This window comes from Callithrix jacchus, chromosome 4 (genome assembly GCF_049354715.1).
Source record: "Callithrix jacchus isolate 240 chromosome 4, calJac240_pri, whole genome shotgun sequence".
NCBI classification, from domain to species: Eukaryota; Metazoa; Chordata; class Mammalia; order Primates; family Cebidae; genus Callithrix; species Callithrix jacchus.
In genome coordinates, this window is record NC_133505.1 from 40,181,302 (window position 1) to 40,197,041 (window position 15,740).

Below are 15,740 nucleotides of genomic sequence, written 5' to 3' on the forward strand. Positions count from 1 at the left end.
AACTAGTCACTCCTGAAATCAACTTGACTCTAGGCTTCCTTTGTAACATGAACAAAATATATTTGGGTTTCTATAATTTAGAATAAAAATAGCACTTTTATTGTCAGCTATGCTTTCTTTAAAAATTATTCTTGGTTGATGTGACTTGCCAGAATTTTGAAACACCAGTGACCAAAGGTCACTATATCTGTCCCCAAACAATTCCACTGTGCTTACTCACACAGCACTCACCAAACCAGAAGGCAGGCTGGGGTATTCTAAGGACTCTGCACTGAACACCAGTATGAAAGAACCATGAATGATGTGATGATTGAGTTGATTTTCTACCTCCTCTGCCCACCCCTACTTCACAGCCTAAAATGCTTTCAGTGCCTTTTCAAGGTACAACCCTCCTTCTGGCCACAGGTTGGCTGGGTCACCTCAAGGTATGTTCCTTCATTCTGCAGTGACTTGCTGCCTCTGCTCAATTAAGGAAGTTCAGAGTACAGATAACTCAGGATCATGTTTATTATGTTAAACCGCTCTAAAGTCAGGTAATGGTTTCATGTGGTTCTCTTGACCCGTCTGAGGAGAAAACAGAAACAGAAACCCTTTGGGGCCTGAGTAGCTGCAGCTGGCCCTGCACAGGCAGAGGCTCTGGGTCAGTGCAGGAAGCAGAGTCACAGTCAGCACCTTGGGGTGAGGATGAAAGATGACCTGGTGGCTGCGTGAGAGCCACTGTAGGACTCTGATCTCAGGGGACAGGCTGACACAGGAAGCTGGGAATTCTGGGCAGGGACAAGCAGGCATTACAGAAGAGTGATAGCCCATCCCTGGTAAAATCGTCTCAGGAGTCAGTGCAGGAGCCCTGGAGAAGAGAGACGAGGCATAATCAGCACAGGGTACCCTGGTGGGCCTGCCATCTTCCCCACCCCTCAGGGGACCCCTGCAGCTTCAGACAGAGAAAGCTGAGGTCCAGGGTGTAGCATCATCACCTCCCCCAAGACTGAGCAAAGATGAAATCAGCTCATGAGGACACGGAACTTCAGCTTGATGCAGATGTGTGGGGGGTGGGGGAACAGCTGTTACTCTTCTGGGGAATATGAAAGGTTCAATCTTTTGAGGAAATTGGATGATACCTCATTCCTACCACTAGTGGCCTCTTCCAGTCACTGGAAAATGCCTACAGGCAGTAGCCACCAAAATGTGGCACAAAGTGGGCATCATTGTGGTGTCTATCATTTAAGCTGTGGTTCTGGCTCCACATTTCACAAGAAGATGCCACCAAAGATGCCACCAAGAAGATGCTTGGTTCTGGGGAACAACCTCTGCAGATTCCTAGAAACTGGCAAACTTCTCCCCTAAGTCTTCATCCTCATAGCAGCAGATAAACAGAGACCACTGTGGTCAGGTACACTCAGCTCATGCTCTTCCCTCTTATACCTGTGCCCTCCCCACACTGGATCATGGCTGAAATATTACCTGGTGGGGGAGGCCCTTGAGGTCCTGCAAAAGGAAGTTTTACAGAGAAAGGTCTCATTATACAAACAGCTACTCTCTCACCCCAAAGGAAAATGACTCAATTAGAGTTATATTCTCTTCCCGCCTATGTTCTTCAAGGCCTTAAATACCCTAATTTAAAATCCCCTACAACAAATGAAATTGTAACTAGAAGGCAAGAAGGCAGAGGCTCTGACCCTCTTAGTGGAGGAAGCTTTTCTTTTCTTTTTTTTTTTTTTTGAGACGGAGTTTCGCTCCTGTTACCCAGGCTGGAGTGCAATGGCGCGATCTCGGCTCACTGCAACCTCCGCCCCCTTGGTTCAGACAATTCTCCTGCCTCGGCCTCCTGAGTAGCTGGGATTACAGGCACGCGCTACCGTGCCCAGCTAATTTTTTGTAATTTTTAGTAGAGATGGGGTTTCACCATGTTGACCAGAATGGTCTCGATCTGTTGACCTCGTGATCCACCCACCTCGGCCTCCCAAAGTGCTGGGATTACAGGCTTGAGCCACCGTGCCCGGCCTGGAGGAAGCTTTTCTAAGGAGCCAGTGAGACAATGATGAACGGTAATTACGGCTCTCCTGGAATAAGCTCAGTCAGTTCTGGCAGCACTACCATTCACCCAGTAAAATCAGATTCCAATGCCTCCTCCAATCTTGTCCTGTCTCCTCCCACCTCCAGTCCAGGCTTCTTTCTCTCAGGGTCAGGAGGAAAGAGCTACATCTAGAGACAGGTCCTCTCTGAACAGAGGGTCTGGGTCACAGCCCATCTTCCCCTTGTCCCCTGGGTTCCTCACCTTTACGACTCCTTTGACGGATGATAAGTCCCAGCCCGAGGAAGATCAGCCCCAGCACGAAGCCTCCAATGCCACTCAGCATTTTGCTCTGGGCAGATTCAGACTGAGCCCCTAAGGAGCAGAGTCTGAGTGTCAGTGTTTGTCCCTAAACCCCATAGCATCCCTGCTGAGGAGCTGAAGGCCATTCTGAGGATGGACATCAAAGGAACCTAGTTCTCCATTTAGATCACCAAGGGAGAGAAAGACCAGCCAATAGGTTCTTGGATACAATGAGTGGGTGAGAAAGCAGGGAAGCAGATCTCCACTCTTCAGGAATTCATCTATAACCTTAGACTGGGATCTTAGCTTATAGATAGCCCTAATAATCAGTCCCTCAGAGCTATCAGGACTGGGATCCAGAGCAACGGTATGTAGAGTAATTTCCCTAGCATCGGGAAAGGTGATGAGATCAGGATTCTTCTAATATACTTGCCATGAAGCAAGAGGTGCTCTAGTCACTACTTATTCCCAGCTCAGTAGTGAATTCAGGGATAAGAGATGGGAAGGAATGGATCAGACGGAGCTCTGCCCTTTATCTTGTGGGGCCCATAGTAACAGAAACTCAATATCCCCTTACGCCACTCCACGGTGATGGGGCTCTGGAGGCTGGGGTGCTCCACGTGGCAGGTGTAGACGTCTCCACGCTGGGGAGTCATTTCCAGCATCACTAGAATCTGGAAGGTCCAGTCACCATTCCTGATAAGGGGAGTGGACACAATACCGGCTGTCTGCTCCTGGTCATTCCGAAACCACCGGACTTTGATCTGGCCTGGATAGAAATCTGTCACGGAGCAGACCAGCAGGTTGTGGTGATTGAGGGCCTCTGTCTTGGATGGAGAGATGATCACTGTAGGCTCCACTGAGGGCAGTAACAGACAGGAAAAGACACAGGAGTGAGACGTGAGACCACACAGCATGTCTACCATGGGTAAGGATCTCTCCTTGGAACCAAAATGGAAAGATACCTGGAGTCCAAGTCTTGGATTATGTTTCATTCAACAAATATAAATTTGACAATCACTGAGAATCCAAAGATAAACAACAGACCATGATCCCTGCTTTTATAGAATGTGCAACATAGTAACAGATACAAAAAAACAAAAAGAATATTATTTCAAAAGTTTGTAATATTTGAAAAAAAGTAGGCAGGCCTTGAAATCAAATAACACTGATCAAACATCGTGTTTGCCCATAAGTCAATTCCTTTATCTTCTCAGATTGCTGCTCTCAGTAATAAAAAGGCACACCATTCCCTGCCTCTTTTATACATGTCTTCCTTTACCTTTCAGGCCACTTCATTGCATTTTCTTTATTCTCTCAGTGTGAAACTATAGTAAATATTTAATGTATGCTTTCTTTATTTAGTAATATGTTCTCTCCTTTTCTTTCTTTAATTTCTTTTTATCACACAAGTGAGTTTAATTACTAGCTGTCTACCTTACTCCATTCCCTTGCTATTGAGAATTACTGTCTTGTTCTGGAATCAGACATTATCATGTATGTTCTCCATAGAAAATATTCTGAGATCCGTGCAGAGGTTGGCCTGGGTTAATGAGTCTGTAATGTGAACATGTAAATATAAGCAGGATTTGCTGAAGTCTGCCCAGACTTCATATAGGTGGCACCCCAACTATATGGCACTCAGGAGCCATCATCCAGAAGGAATGTGGTTTCTGCTTGGACTTGAGCTTTTCTTTAGGTTCTCCTTCCTGAAGTCCAACTGAAATCACAGTCAGCTACGTGGCTTATAAGATTTGTTCATCTTAAACAGATTGAGAGCAAAAATAAAGGGCACAAATTTATGAGAAAAGATGATTATAAATTTTATGGAAATGGAACTGAAATAGCAAAAACACAAGTACTTGCTGGCATTAGGATGTGAGTCAAAAGAATGCAAAGCAGTACAAAGTAAATTAAAAATTTTGTGAACCTGCAGAGGTAACACTGGGGTCAGCCTAGGGATTGATTAATCAGTGAATTTTCAATGCTCTGAAAGTATATTTTTGTCCCATTACCATGGAGAAGAAACAGGAATTGACTCATTGCTGCTGCTTCTATTCAAAACTGGCTTTAAGAAGGATTTATGTCCCCTAGACTCTATAGATTTATAATGAAGAACATAAAGAATGTTGTGTACTTTGGGAGGCTTAAGGTCTTGGTGAGTAATTGTGGGCTGATTACTTAAAGTGCTTGTCATGTACCAATATTGGGATATATAAAGTGGTGATGCTAATCTCTAATGCACAAGTAACGGTGAGATTAAATGACATAACATAGATGGTATTTGATAAGGAAACTGTCTAGAAATGTGTTTGCTAAATGGGTAAAATTCACTTTCAGAATATTTATTCCTGAAGTGGATATTAACCTAGGCCAAAAGCAACCTGAAACTAGTTTTATCCAGTAATTTAATGGTTTCAACCTATATATCCCAAAACTTCTACCCTTTGCACTGTACCATTTGTTCAGCTTTTCTAAAAAAATTAAAACTCTGCCTTACAACATCATTCGAGTGTTGTTTTTATTTTCAGCAAACGCTTTTTCCTCAGACTTTGTATTCACAAACTATATTAAGATCCAAGTCAATAAGAGTTTACTTGAAAGCATTAAGCAAAATGATAGAAAGTAATTAATAAAGTCCATTTTTAAGGCTCTGTTTACCTCTGTTTCTTGAGCCTACATGGATGGCCAGCTGAGCACATTTATTCATTAATTTAACAGATCATTGAGCTCATACCAGATACCAGTCAATGTGTCAGGTACCAGGCAAGCAATAATTAAAACAGTCTCTCGCCTCAAAGATATCTAACATTAGTGAGAGCCATTTAAGAAAACAGAATTACGATGAATAATGATTTGAAGCCAAAAGTCAAAATAGCTTATTTCAAGACTGTAATTGCTGGAGGCCCTGCGTGCCCTTGTGGGGCAGCCCTATCTCCACCAGGCCAAGCCTGAAGCTTCCTGCCGCAAGAGCTGTGCACGTGGGCCTCGCTGGGTGGGGCAGTGCTAGCGGGGCGGGCGGGCAGGGGACGAGGAAGGACATTCAGGGCAGACAGAACTTATTAGCAAAGGTAAGGCACGAAGAGGAAAACGTATATGGCACAAGCGAGAACTTGCAGAGCAGAGGACGAGGCCGACGGACGGGGAGGCTGTGGGGACACTAGGCAGCCTGGCCAACTCTGCCCGTCCCCCTGCTCTGCCCTAGGTCCCCGCTCCTCCGATGCGCCTGTCCCCAGCGCCCCCGCCGCCGCCTCGTGTCTCCTGGGGCGGAAGGAAAGGGGCTCAGGTTCCAGAAGCCGCGCCCCCTTCGTCCCTCTGGGCGCAGAGACTCCGGGCCTGGCCAAGGCTGGGCCTCGCGGAGGGGCGACGACGCTCACCTCGCCACTGCAAGATCCCGCGAAACGCCACCTCGTAGTTGTGCCTGCACACCGTGTCCAGCTCCGCCCGGGTCCTCTCCAGGATGTCCTTCTGGCTGTTCCAGTACTCGGCGGCAGGCAGCCCCAGCTGCGTCACCGCCCAATACTCCCCCACGTCGCTGTCGAAGCGCACGTACTCCTCTCGGTTATAGACGTGTTCTGTCACAAGACGCACGCGCTCTGTCCCGTTGGTGAAGTAGCAGAAACCCTTAAACTGGTACACGAAATCCTCTGCGGAGAATCACCTGCCGGTCAGTCAGGCCCCAGCCCGGCCCCAGCCCCGCCGCCCTGACCCGGCCCGGAGCTCTGGAACCGCCTGCGCGACCTCCAGTTCCCGCTGACCAAGGCCTCGCGCTCCAGACCTGGGATCCTCCCTCCCTGCAGCTCTGCCCAGCCCCGCCTCTCGGACGTCTTCGGGAATCCACCTTCCTACAGTGGGGAAAGGGAGGAAAGTCTTGTCCCTGCCAGAGCCTGTGAACCGAACTGAGCAGTGTCAGTCAGGCTGATTTTACATGGACCTCTACACTTAAAGGGATTAGGGCGTTCTTGCATGAAAACCCATGTTCCATGGAGCTCCTGGGACCCTCAGAGATAAAGTTATCCACATAAACCTGAGAATTCAAAAGAATGACGAGACAGGTCTAGGAATTAAGCCTGTCCTCACATTCTGATATGCATATTGTCTTGGCCTCCGGGTAAAATGCCTTCCTTCCCACGCCTGGATTTACCTTCCCAGGTGCTGTGTGAGGTTCACTCACTTCTGTGTTAGAAAGGACCTACACCTCTGAGTCCTAGAAAGAAACATTTATTCATGGAAAGAGCACAAGCTTCTGAATTTGATGAACTGGATTCCAATTAAATTGTGGCAGTCACCAGCTTGGGCAGGTTACATAATAGAATATCCATACCACAGTATAATTGTGTAAAAGAAAATCATGATATCTACGCACAGGATGTTAGAAGGAGTGAGAGAAAATTTATATAAAGTATTGTCCTGTGTCCGAAATGAGTGGTTTCACAATGTGTGTTATTTCCCTTCTTTATATCCTCCTTTCTACTAAATTCAGTCCGCCATCAACTTGGGTCGCTGAATCCCACTCAAGTCACCATTTGCCCGCAAATTGGTGAAACCTGAAGACTCCCTGTCTGTGGTCAGCCAGTCAATTTCCTTCAGTACCAAGATTTTGTCTCCACAAACGCTCCACTCAGTCAGGAACGCAGACTCCTTTTCCTCAAATACGGAGACTGCAGACACCATTGCTGCCTTACATTTCCCAATGCAGGATCTCCTAATATTTAGTCCAGGCAAAGTCTTGGGGCACGCTGAAATGACAAATCCTGCTGTGTCTTTGGAGAAATTAATGTCTTAAAAAATAAGCCCATGCTCACTTTGTCCTATCACTGGTAGTAAATGTACACTTTGTCTCCTGTTTCCTCTCCTCTCTCCTCTTCCAGGCTTAAGCCGGTAGGATGGGAATTGGATTGTCCTCATCTCATCACTAAAAGATAAATGGGAATGCAACATAGCTCTCTTTCCCAAAAGAGAGGAAATGTTGATAAAAGATTGTGTCCGAGACCATAGAAGTCACCATCCCCTATATCCCAGATCAAGGAGAGCCTGTTCCCAGAGTGGCAGCTCTCCAGAGCAGCTGCCCTGCACTTACCTGGAGAGTCTCTACCCTCAGCCACTGGGCTGCTCAGCATCACCAGCATCAAGGTCACAGCTGCTGCCCGAAGTCCTCCGGGGATCCACAAAGCCTTCTTCCAAGACATAATTGAGACGAAGGGAAAAGTAGTGGTAGTCAACACAGCTTGGAACTGATGGATCTGATGTACCTGCCAGAAAGAGTAAAAACCTGTGATGTTTCCGTGCGTGGTAGGACTGGATGGTCCCTTGGAAAGGAACCAATCAGCACTGGAGCTGAAGAACCTCATCTGTCTCTGGGCAGACATGCTTTTAGTGAAGGCTCTGGATCCAGTGCCCCGCACTCTAACTTCTTCAAATTGCATTGGATGAACATTTGAGGTGAAAATTCCCTCTCAATTATAAAGGAGCTGAAGATTGAATGCCTAGGGGATTTTAAGAAGAAAAAAGAATGCGATTCCACAGTAAACATCTTTGTAATATTGATTAAAAACCGGTTTTTCTTATATTTGGGATTTTCAATAGGGCAAATTAAGTGGGGATCATATTTCAGGGGAGAGAAAACTGCTGTGATAGAAATGTTTACTGCTGTTGTCTCTGACACCTGGGAGCCTTAAGTTTCTGTGAGAAGAGCAAAGTTTTTAGAAGGAAATGATGGTGAGCTGCAGTTCCACTACTAATGTACTTCAGGAGGGTCAACAAATTACTGAATTTATTTTCCCCAGGCTTCTCTTTGTAAAATGTGGGTCATGCTTCATGCATTTTACATCTGGATCTTCATGTAAGCAAATTTAAGATTAATATGACTTGTTTGATATTACAAAAGCTTCCTCAACTGTTATGTGTAACTACTGGGTTAATATGTGGAACAAGAAAAGAAGTTAAAAAAAAAAATTGACTCCCACCTGCTGGTAAATGATTCTTCATTATGCAAGAATATATCACATTTATGCTCTTTGAATGAAAGTATTTGAAAAGTTAATTACGTTGATATTTCTTTTCTTTTTCCTGTGGTTTTCTTTTTAATTATCTTAAGTCTTATGATCACACATCATTTTTAAATTTGTATATATCTCCTCTACTTTAATCCTTTTAAGTTGGCAAAAGCACCATTCCCAATCACAAATACACAACAGTTGTACAGTTTTGTTTCTGAATGGCTGTTTAAAGACAATCCTAAATTATAACTTAGTTTGACTTAGATTGTAAAGAATCCAAGAGTGAAGTTTAATTGGCTACTAGGCATGTGACCTTATAGATCATCTATAAAATGTGTGAAGTGTTAAATAATTTTTGATATTACACATAAACCACACAAAATGCCTTTCAGTAAGTAAAAGGAACCATTTTAAATACAGGGAATTCTAATTAGATTGGCATAGTTAAGGCCAAAAATATAAAATAGCCATTGCTACCCATTTATCTTCAAGCCTTGCCTTTAAGAGGCAAATGAACACAAAACACAGGTGAACCTTGCTTGGTTCTGAGACAGTGAAGGAATTTCCCCCATATTTAAATATATTCATATAACCAGTTATATAAATCTAAATATAAAACCAATCTCTAGTAAGTTTTAAAATGGCACTCACCATCTTTGCAAAAAGTTTAACATTACTAATGAAGTCTAATCATATCTTTAGAAGGGGTAAATAGTGATAGAATTTACTAAATTGGAATTACTATTAAAATCCAAAAACTGAACATACTCATTTAACCACAAGCCAGTCTTAGTTTTAAATCAGGACTGCCCAACAAATATTCTGTCATCATTCATGATGTAAATTCTGGTGTATGAGATCTATTAAAGTGTGGTACACATAAAAAAGTCATGAGACATTTATTTCATAATAAATAAGGCAGTGGCCAATTATTACTCATTAGTAGCTTTTTTGAGATAAGCTATTAAGTCTTCCCTTTCTCCCTTCTTCTTAATGCCCACAAAGATCATTTTTGTTCCAGGGACATACTTCTTGGGATTCTCCAAATATTCCATCAGTGTATCCTCTCCCCAGATAATGCCTTTGTTCTTATTGGCTTTTAATCCAGAGGCCTGACCTGTCTTCTGCCCAAAGATACCATGGAGATTAGGCCCAGTCTTGTGCTTGCCTCCCTTTTCCACGGTGTGACACTTCTGAATAAAAATCCTCTTGTCTTTCTCAACATCACCCATATATAATTCCTTTTCGTCGTTAGCACAACAAAGGTTACCGCTCAGAAGCTGGATGTCCCACTCTCTGACATTTCTTTCTTAAGTTCTTCAGGTGTTTAAATCCTTTCTGAACCATGAAATAGGTGCATCTCATAACAGCAAAGGCACAATACACAAACCTTTGCGGTATTCAGACACAGTCATGTTTACTTTTGAGGAGAGAGAACAAAAGCTGTGGAGAAGCATTTCCTAGGTCCTGAATAGTAGTAATGATGGAGAAAATGTTTAGAGTCACAGATTGTACTGTGCCACCCTAAATATCAAATCCCAATGGCAGAGGTATCAATGTGTGTTTTTAAAAATTCTATATATTTTTTATTTGACGGTTCCTCATGGACATATCTACATCAATGTGTTTTTATAAATAAATGTATAACTTATCAGGCTTCTCCTGCCAGTGACTAGGGGCAGTACTAATGGTTATAAAGTAATTAGAACAATGCCTAGCAAACATTACTTCTCACCCTAACCAAGGCAATAAATATCTCCACTTCTCTTCTTCTCTCCCTTTCTCTCTTTCTCTTCCCGAAATTTCAAGTTCTGCTTTTAAAGTAGAGAATACAATCTAAAATCAGAATGTAAGTTTACCAGGTAAAAAGAAACAGGGAAGAGGCAACAGCAAGAGGTTTGCAATAGTGGCATGGGAAAGTGTTGAGTCACTCCAGTATTCTGTATTATTCAGTGCATAGTTTAGAGCACCTGAGACTCGGAAAGTTGCCACTGGGCGTCCAGCAGCAGTGGTGTATGGTGTACTCAGGATCAGAGTAACCCATCTAAGGAGGGTCTCAACTGCTGTGATGGACGCATAAAGGAGGAACCATACTCACATCTGGAATGGAGTTGGGGGCAAGGAAGAATAAGCAGACAGACCTGAAATTGACCTCAATGTCCTTCCTCAGCCCCCGCCCCAGTGTCCCTCAGAATAGAGGTCTCTAATTCATTCTCTCCTTCCTGTCTAAGGAAAAAACTTCCCATGGGTTTATTCTGAGGCAAAGGCTGTGTCAGACCTGGGGACTCCCCAGTGTCATAGGCCTCTTTGCACTGACTTTTCAGTTAGCAACAAATGTTGCTTTACAACCTTTTTCCGATTGGCTAAAACCTCACTGGGAAGGTTTTGCTTTGGGCTTCTGCCGGCTGTGTCTGCCTGTCCCAGCCTTCTCTACAGTTTTCTGTCCTGGCCCTGTCCCTGCTGCTTTGTTCAGGGCATTCAGGCAGAAGAAAGCCAGAGAAGAAATAAACTAGGTTAAGCATAGTCCGTGTGCCTTACCTGAGTCGCCTGCCTGGACTCTGTGGGGGCAGAGCAATTAGGGTGAGGCTGTGCACATCCCATGTGGGTAGAGGGGCTAAAAAGACACTGCCATTAGTGGGGGGGATCAGGGTTATAGTAGGGAGACTCTCTTCAGGGGACGTCCTCTCTTCCTTCAAGGTCAAAGAAAAAGTTGTGACTCTTTCTTTGTGAAAATCAAGGGAGAAATCATCTTCCCAGGTCAGCATCTCTTGGAATCTGTGCTTGGTCAGTGGTGTTAAATGTGAACATAGGAGCCACCCTGTTACCAGAAGGACCATCCAGGACCCTACTCTGTATTTACTTCAGGAATCAAGAATCACTGTATATTCTGAAAGATTCTGTGGCCTCCTTAAAGCCAATGGTAATATAACTAGAAATGCTGCCTCCAGAATATTGTGTTCCTTTAATTAAAATTTATCAAGCAATTATCCCTAAATTTTTCAAAATCTTTGTGAAGTTACCTATATATTTCTCTCATATAAACTTCTCGGTAACCAGTTACATATAAGAATTTTTCATGGCACATATAAATTAGGTCCTTTCTTTTGGCACAAAGTTAGCTCTTTAAAATCTCAGTCTAGAGAATCTGGAGAAAGACCCAGATCAGCAGCATTCAGAGGCTGTGTTCAGACAGTGCCTCCTACAAGCAAGTGGCCATGGGGGAACTCCAGGGTGGAAGTCAGGTAAGAATTGGAGGATGATGGAGGGTGAAGGAGTAGGAGTATGGGAAAAGCATTAGCAGGAAGATAGAAAATCAGGTGATACAAGGCATTTGGAACATTTTAGGGGAAATGAGGAATGTGGGTGATCTTGTCCAGACCTCACCAGTCCCATGGCTCTTCATGTTGTATGAAAATGGCCCTTGAAGACAGAAGAAGATTGGTACAAAAACCCAAGCTGCCTGCTGTGGATATGCAGTACAATGAAGCTTTGTTTCCCGATCTGTCTTTTCAGGTTCCTTCTTCCTGTCAATCTCCTCATCTGTGCATTGCCTCACTTGGACCACTGGTGATTAAACCACCCAGAGCTGACCTATGCATGTCACTCTTTCCAGCACCCCTCTGTTTGCCTCTAATTCTGGTTCCATAGTGATGTCTGGGATATTTCCAGAGACAGCTCTTCCCCCAGCCTCTAGATTAGTAGTCACCATATTCCTTCATTCACCCCCAAAATCTTAAATATCTCTCTGTGACATCTTTATAACGTCTCCTTCTTCTATAAGTTCTTATCAGTAAAGCAAGCCCTAATATTCAGCCATATAAAATATAAAGATATAGCTCTTGAGTACTTAAACCCATATCCTCGTATTCAAGAACTCAAGGTCATGGTTCATGCAAAACAACAACATTAGCAGTAATGTTTTTGGGAAAGTACTTTTAATCTTCAAATTGGAAAGCCTAAGATAATCCATTTAAACCACAGTGACAGATCACCTCTCATCTGTCAGAATGGCTATTACCAAAAAGACAAAAGATAACAAGTGTTAACAAGGATGTAGACAAAAGGAAACATTTGTACACTGTTAGTGCAAATGTAAATTAGTACGACCATTATGGAAAACAGCATGGAAGTTCTTCAAAAAGTTAAAACTAGAACTATCATATGGTGTAGTAATCCAATCTGCAGGATGTAGACAAAGAATTTAAAATTAGTATGTTGAATACATAACTATACCCCATGTTCCTTGCAGCATTATCCACAATAGTCAAGGTATAGAATCAACCTATTTCATTCAGCAGATGAATTAGATAAAGAAAATGAGGTATGTATACAAAATTAAATCCTATTTTGGCTTTAAAAATAAAGAAATCCCATCTTAAGCCAAAAAGTGATGAAGTAGGTCTCAATCAATTAAAAGTTCATTTTGTCAAGGTTGAGGAAGACATCTGGGAAAAACACAAATCACAGGAGCATCTGTGATGCAGGATTTTGCCATCGAAGGTTTTAAGAACTTTAGTATTTAAAGGAGACAAAAAGGAGGGAGAATAGGCAATGACACAAATGGTTACATTCCTGAGTCTTTAGCCTCAGTAAATCTATACTTTACCTGTGAAAAGAGAATAGAAGAAAAAGTTGTTTATAAATTGTCTTGTGCTCAGTAAATCTACATTTTACATAAAATTAAGTAAACATGGGAAAAGAGGGAAGGAGTAGAGGAAACGAGGGTATGATGCGGGGTTGTGAAATTACTGTTACCTGTTTGGGAACAGAAGGAAGACAGTATTGGTGCCTCAGTCCCCAAGATTAACTTTCCCTTTGGCGTAGTGAGTTTGGGGTCCCAAGATTCTATTTTTTTTTTCACATTGTTATTTGTGACAACATGCATGAACCTAGAGGACATTATGCTAAGTGAAATAAGCCAGTCATGGAAAGACAAGTAATGCAAGATCTTACTTATATGAGGAATCTAAAAAATCACATTTTTGAATTGAGTTGTTTCTTTGTTTTGTTTTATGTTCTGCAGTACATGTGCAGGACATGCAGGTTTGTTACATAAACGTGTGCCATGGTGGTTTGCTGCACCTATCAACCCATCACCTAGGTATTAAGCCCAGCATACATGAGCTATTTATTCTGATGCTCTCCCTGCCCCACACGGGCTCCAGTGTGTGATGCTCCCCTCTTTGTGTCTATGTGTTCTCATTGTTCAGCTCCCACTTATGACTGAGAACATGTAGTATTTGGTTTTCTGTTCTTGCATTATTTTGCTCTGGATAATGGCTTCTAGCTCTATCCATGTTCCTGCAAAAGATGTGATCTCATCATTCCTTTTTTTGGCTGCATAGTATTCCATGGCGTATATGAACCATATTTGCTTTATGCAGTCTATCATTGATGGGTATTGGGTTGATTACATGCCTTTGCTATTGTGAGTAGTGCTTCAATAAACATACACTGGCAGATATCTTTATAATAGAATGATTTATATTTCTTTGGGTATATACCCAATGATATGGTTTGGCTGTGTCCCCACCCAAATCTCAACTTGAATTGTATCTCCCAGAATTCCCGAGTGTTGTGTGAGGGACCCAGGGGTAGGTAATTGGGGTGGGGGGGCTGGTCTTTCCCATGCTATTCTCATAATAGGGAATAAACCTCACAAGATCTGATGGGTTTATCAGGGGTTTCTGCTTTTGCTTCTTCCTCATTTCCTCTTGCCACAGCCCTGTAAGAAGTGCCTTTCACCGCCCATCATGATTCTGAGGCCTTCCCAGCCACATGGAACTGTAAGTCCAATTAAACCTCTTTTTCTTCCCAGTCTCGGATATGTCTCTATCAGCAGCATGAAAATGAACTAATACACTCAGTAATGGAATTGTTGAGTCAAATGGTATTTCCAGTTCTAGGTCTGCGAAGAATCACCACACTGTCTTGCACAATGGTCGAACTAATTTACATTCCCACCAACAGTGTAAAAGTGTTTCTTTTTCTCTGAAGCCTCCTGAGCATCTGCTGTTTCTTGACTTTTTAGTAATCGCCATGCTGACTGGCATGAGATGGTATCTCATTGTGATTTTGATTTGCATTTCTCTAACGGTCAGTGATGTTAAGCTTTTTTCATATGTTCGTTTGCTACATAAATGCCTTCTTTTGAGAAGTGTCTGTTTATGTCTTTTGCAAACTTTTTAATGGAATTTTTTTGTGGTGTTTTTTTTTTTCTTGTAAATTTAAGTTCCCTGTAGACTCTGGATATTAAGACCTTTGTAATACAGAGAGGTTGCAAAGTTTTTCTCACATTCTGTGGGTTGTCTGCTCACTCTGATGATAGTTTATTTTGCTGTGCAGAAGCTCTTTAGTTTAATTAGATATCATTTGTCAGTATTTAGTTTTGTCGCAATTGCTTTTGATGTTTTTGTCACGAAATCTTTGCCCATGTCTATTCCTTGAATGGTCTTGCCTAAAGCTTCTTCTAGGGTTTTTATAGTTTTGGGTTTTATATTTAAGCCTTTAATCCATATTGAGTTAATTTTTGTATAAGGTGTAAAAAAAAGGGGTCCAGTTTCAACTTTAGCATATCGCTAGCCAGTTCTCCCAGCACCATTTATTAAATAGGGAATCCTTTCCCCATTGCTTGTTTTTATCACGTTTTTGAAGATCAGATGGTTGTAGATGTGTAGGCTCACTTCTGAGTTCTGTTTTCTGATTCACTGGTCTGTTTTTGTACCAGTACCATGCTGTTTTGGTTACTGCAGCTTTGTAGTATAAAGTCAGATAGCATGATGTCTCCAGCTTTGTATTTTTGTTTAGGATGATTGTTTTGGCTATATGGGCTCTTTTTTGGTTCCATGCGAAGTTTTAAATAGTTTTGTCTAATTCTATGAAGAATGTCAGTGGTAGTTTTGTGGGAATAGCATTGAATCTACAAATTATTTTGGGCAGTATGGCTATTTTCATGATATTGATTTTTTTCTATTCCTGAGCATGGGATGTTTGTCCATTTGTTTGAGTCCTCTCTGATTTCCTTGAGCAGTGGTTTGTAATTCTCCTTGAAGAGGTTCTTCTCTTCCCTTGTAGGCTGTATTCTTAGGTATTTATTCTCTTAGTAGCAGTTGTGAATGGAAGTTCATTCATTATTTGGCTCTCTCTTTGTCTGTTGTTGACATATAGGAATGTTTGTGATTTATGCACATTAATTTTGCTTCTTGAGACTGCTGAATATGCTTATGGGCTTAAATAGCTTTTGGGCTGAGACAATGGGATATCTAGGATCTAGGATTATGTCATTTGCAAAAAAAAAAAAGACAATTTGATTTCTCTTCCTATTTGAATACACGTTATTTCTTTTTCTTTCCTGATTGCCCTTGCCAGAAATTCCAATTCTGGTTGAATAGGAGTGGTGAGAGTGGGCATTTTTGTTTTGTGCGGGT

At 42.4% G+C, this 15,740-nt stretch overlaps 1 protein-coding gene and 1 pseudogene across 2 annotated transcripts; both read right to left on the reverse strand.

Moving 5' to 3' along the window:
- Positions 1-489: 489 nt before the first annotated feature.
- Positions 490-7,590, reverse strand: LOC100386865 (HLA class II histocompatibility antigen, DQ beta 1 chain). Of its 2 annotated transcripts, XM_078368907.1 has the most exons (6): positions 7,395-7,590; positions 5,692-5,961; positions 2,892-3,173; positions 2,276-2,386; positions 1,462-1,485; positions 490-847 (listed from the first exon to the last, which is right to left on the reverse strand). In XM_078368907.1, the coding sequence occupies exons 1-6, from the start codon at positions 7,501-7,503 to the stop codon at positions 834-836; spliced, it is 810 nt and encodes a 269-aa protein (XP_078225033.1). In that variant the 5' UTR covers positions 7,504-7,590; the 3' UTR covers positions 490-833. The 2 variants fall into 2 exon arrangements, with proteins under 2 accessions (XP_078225033.1, XP_054109824.2); XM_054253849.2 differs by lacking the exon at positions 1,462-1,485.
- A 1,638-nt stretch (positions 7,591-9,228) lies between these two features.
- Positions 9,229-9,545, reverse strand: LOC144582266 (cytochrome c pseudogene; annotated as a pseudogene).
- Between the last annotated feature and the right edge of the window lie 6,195 nt (positions 9,546-15,740).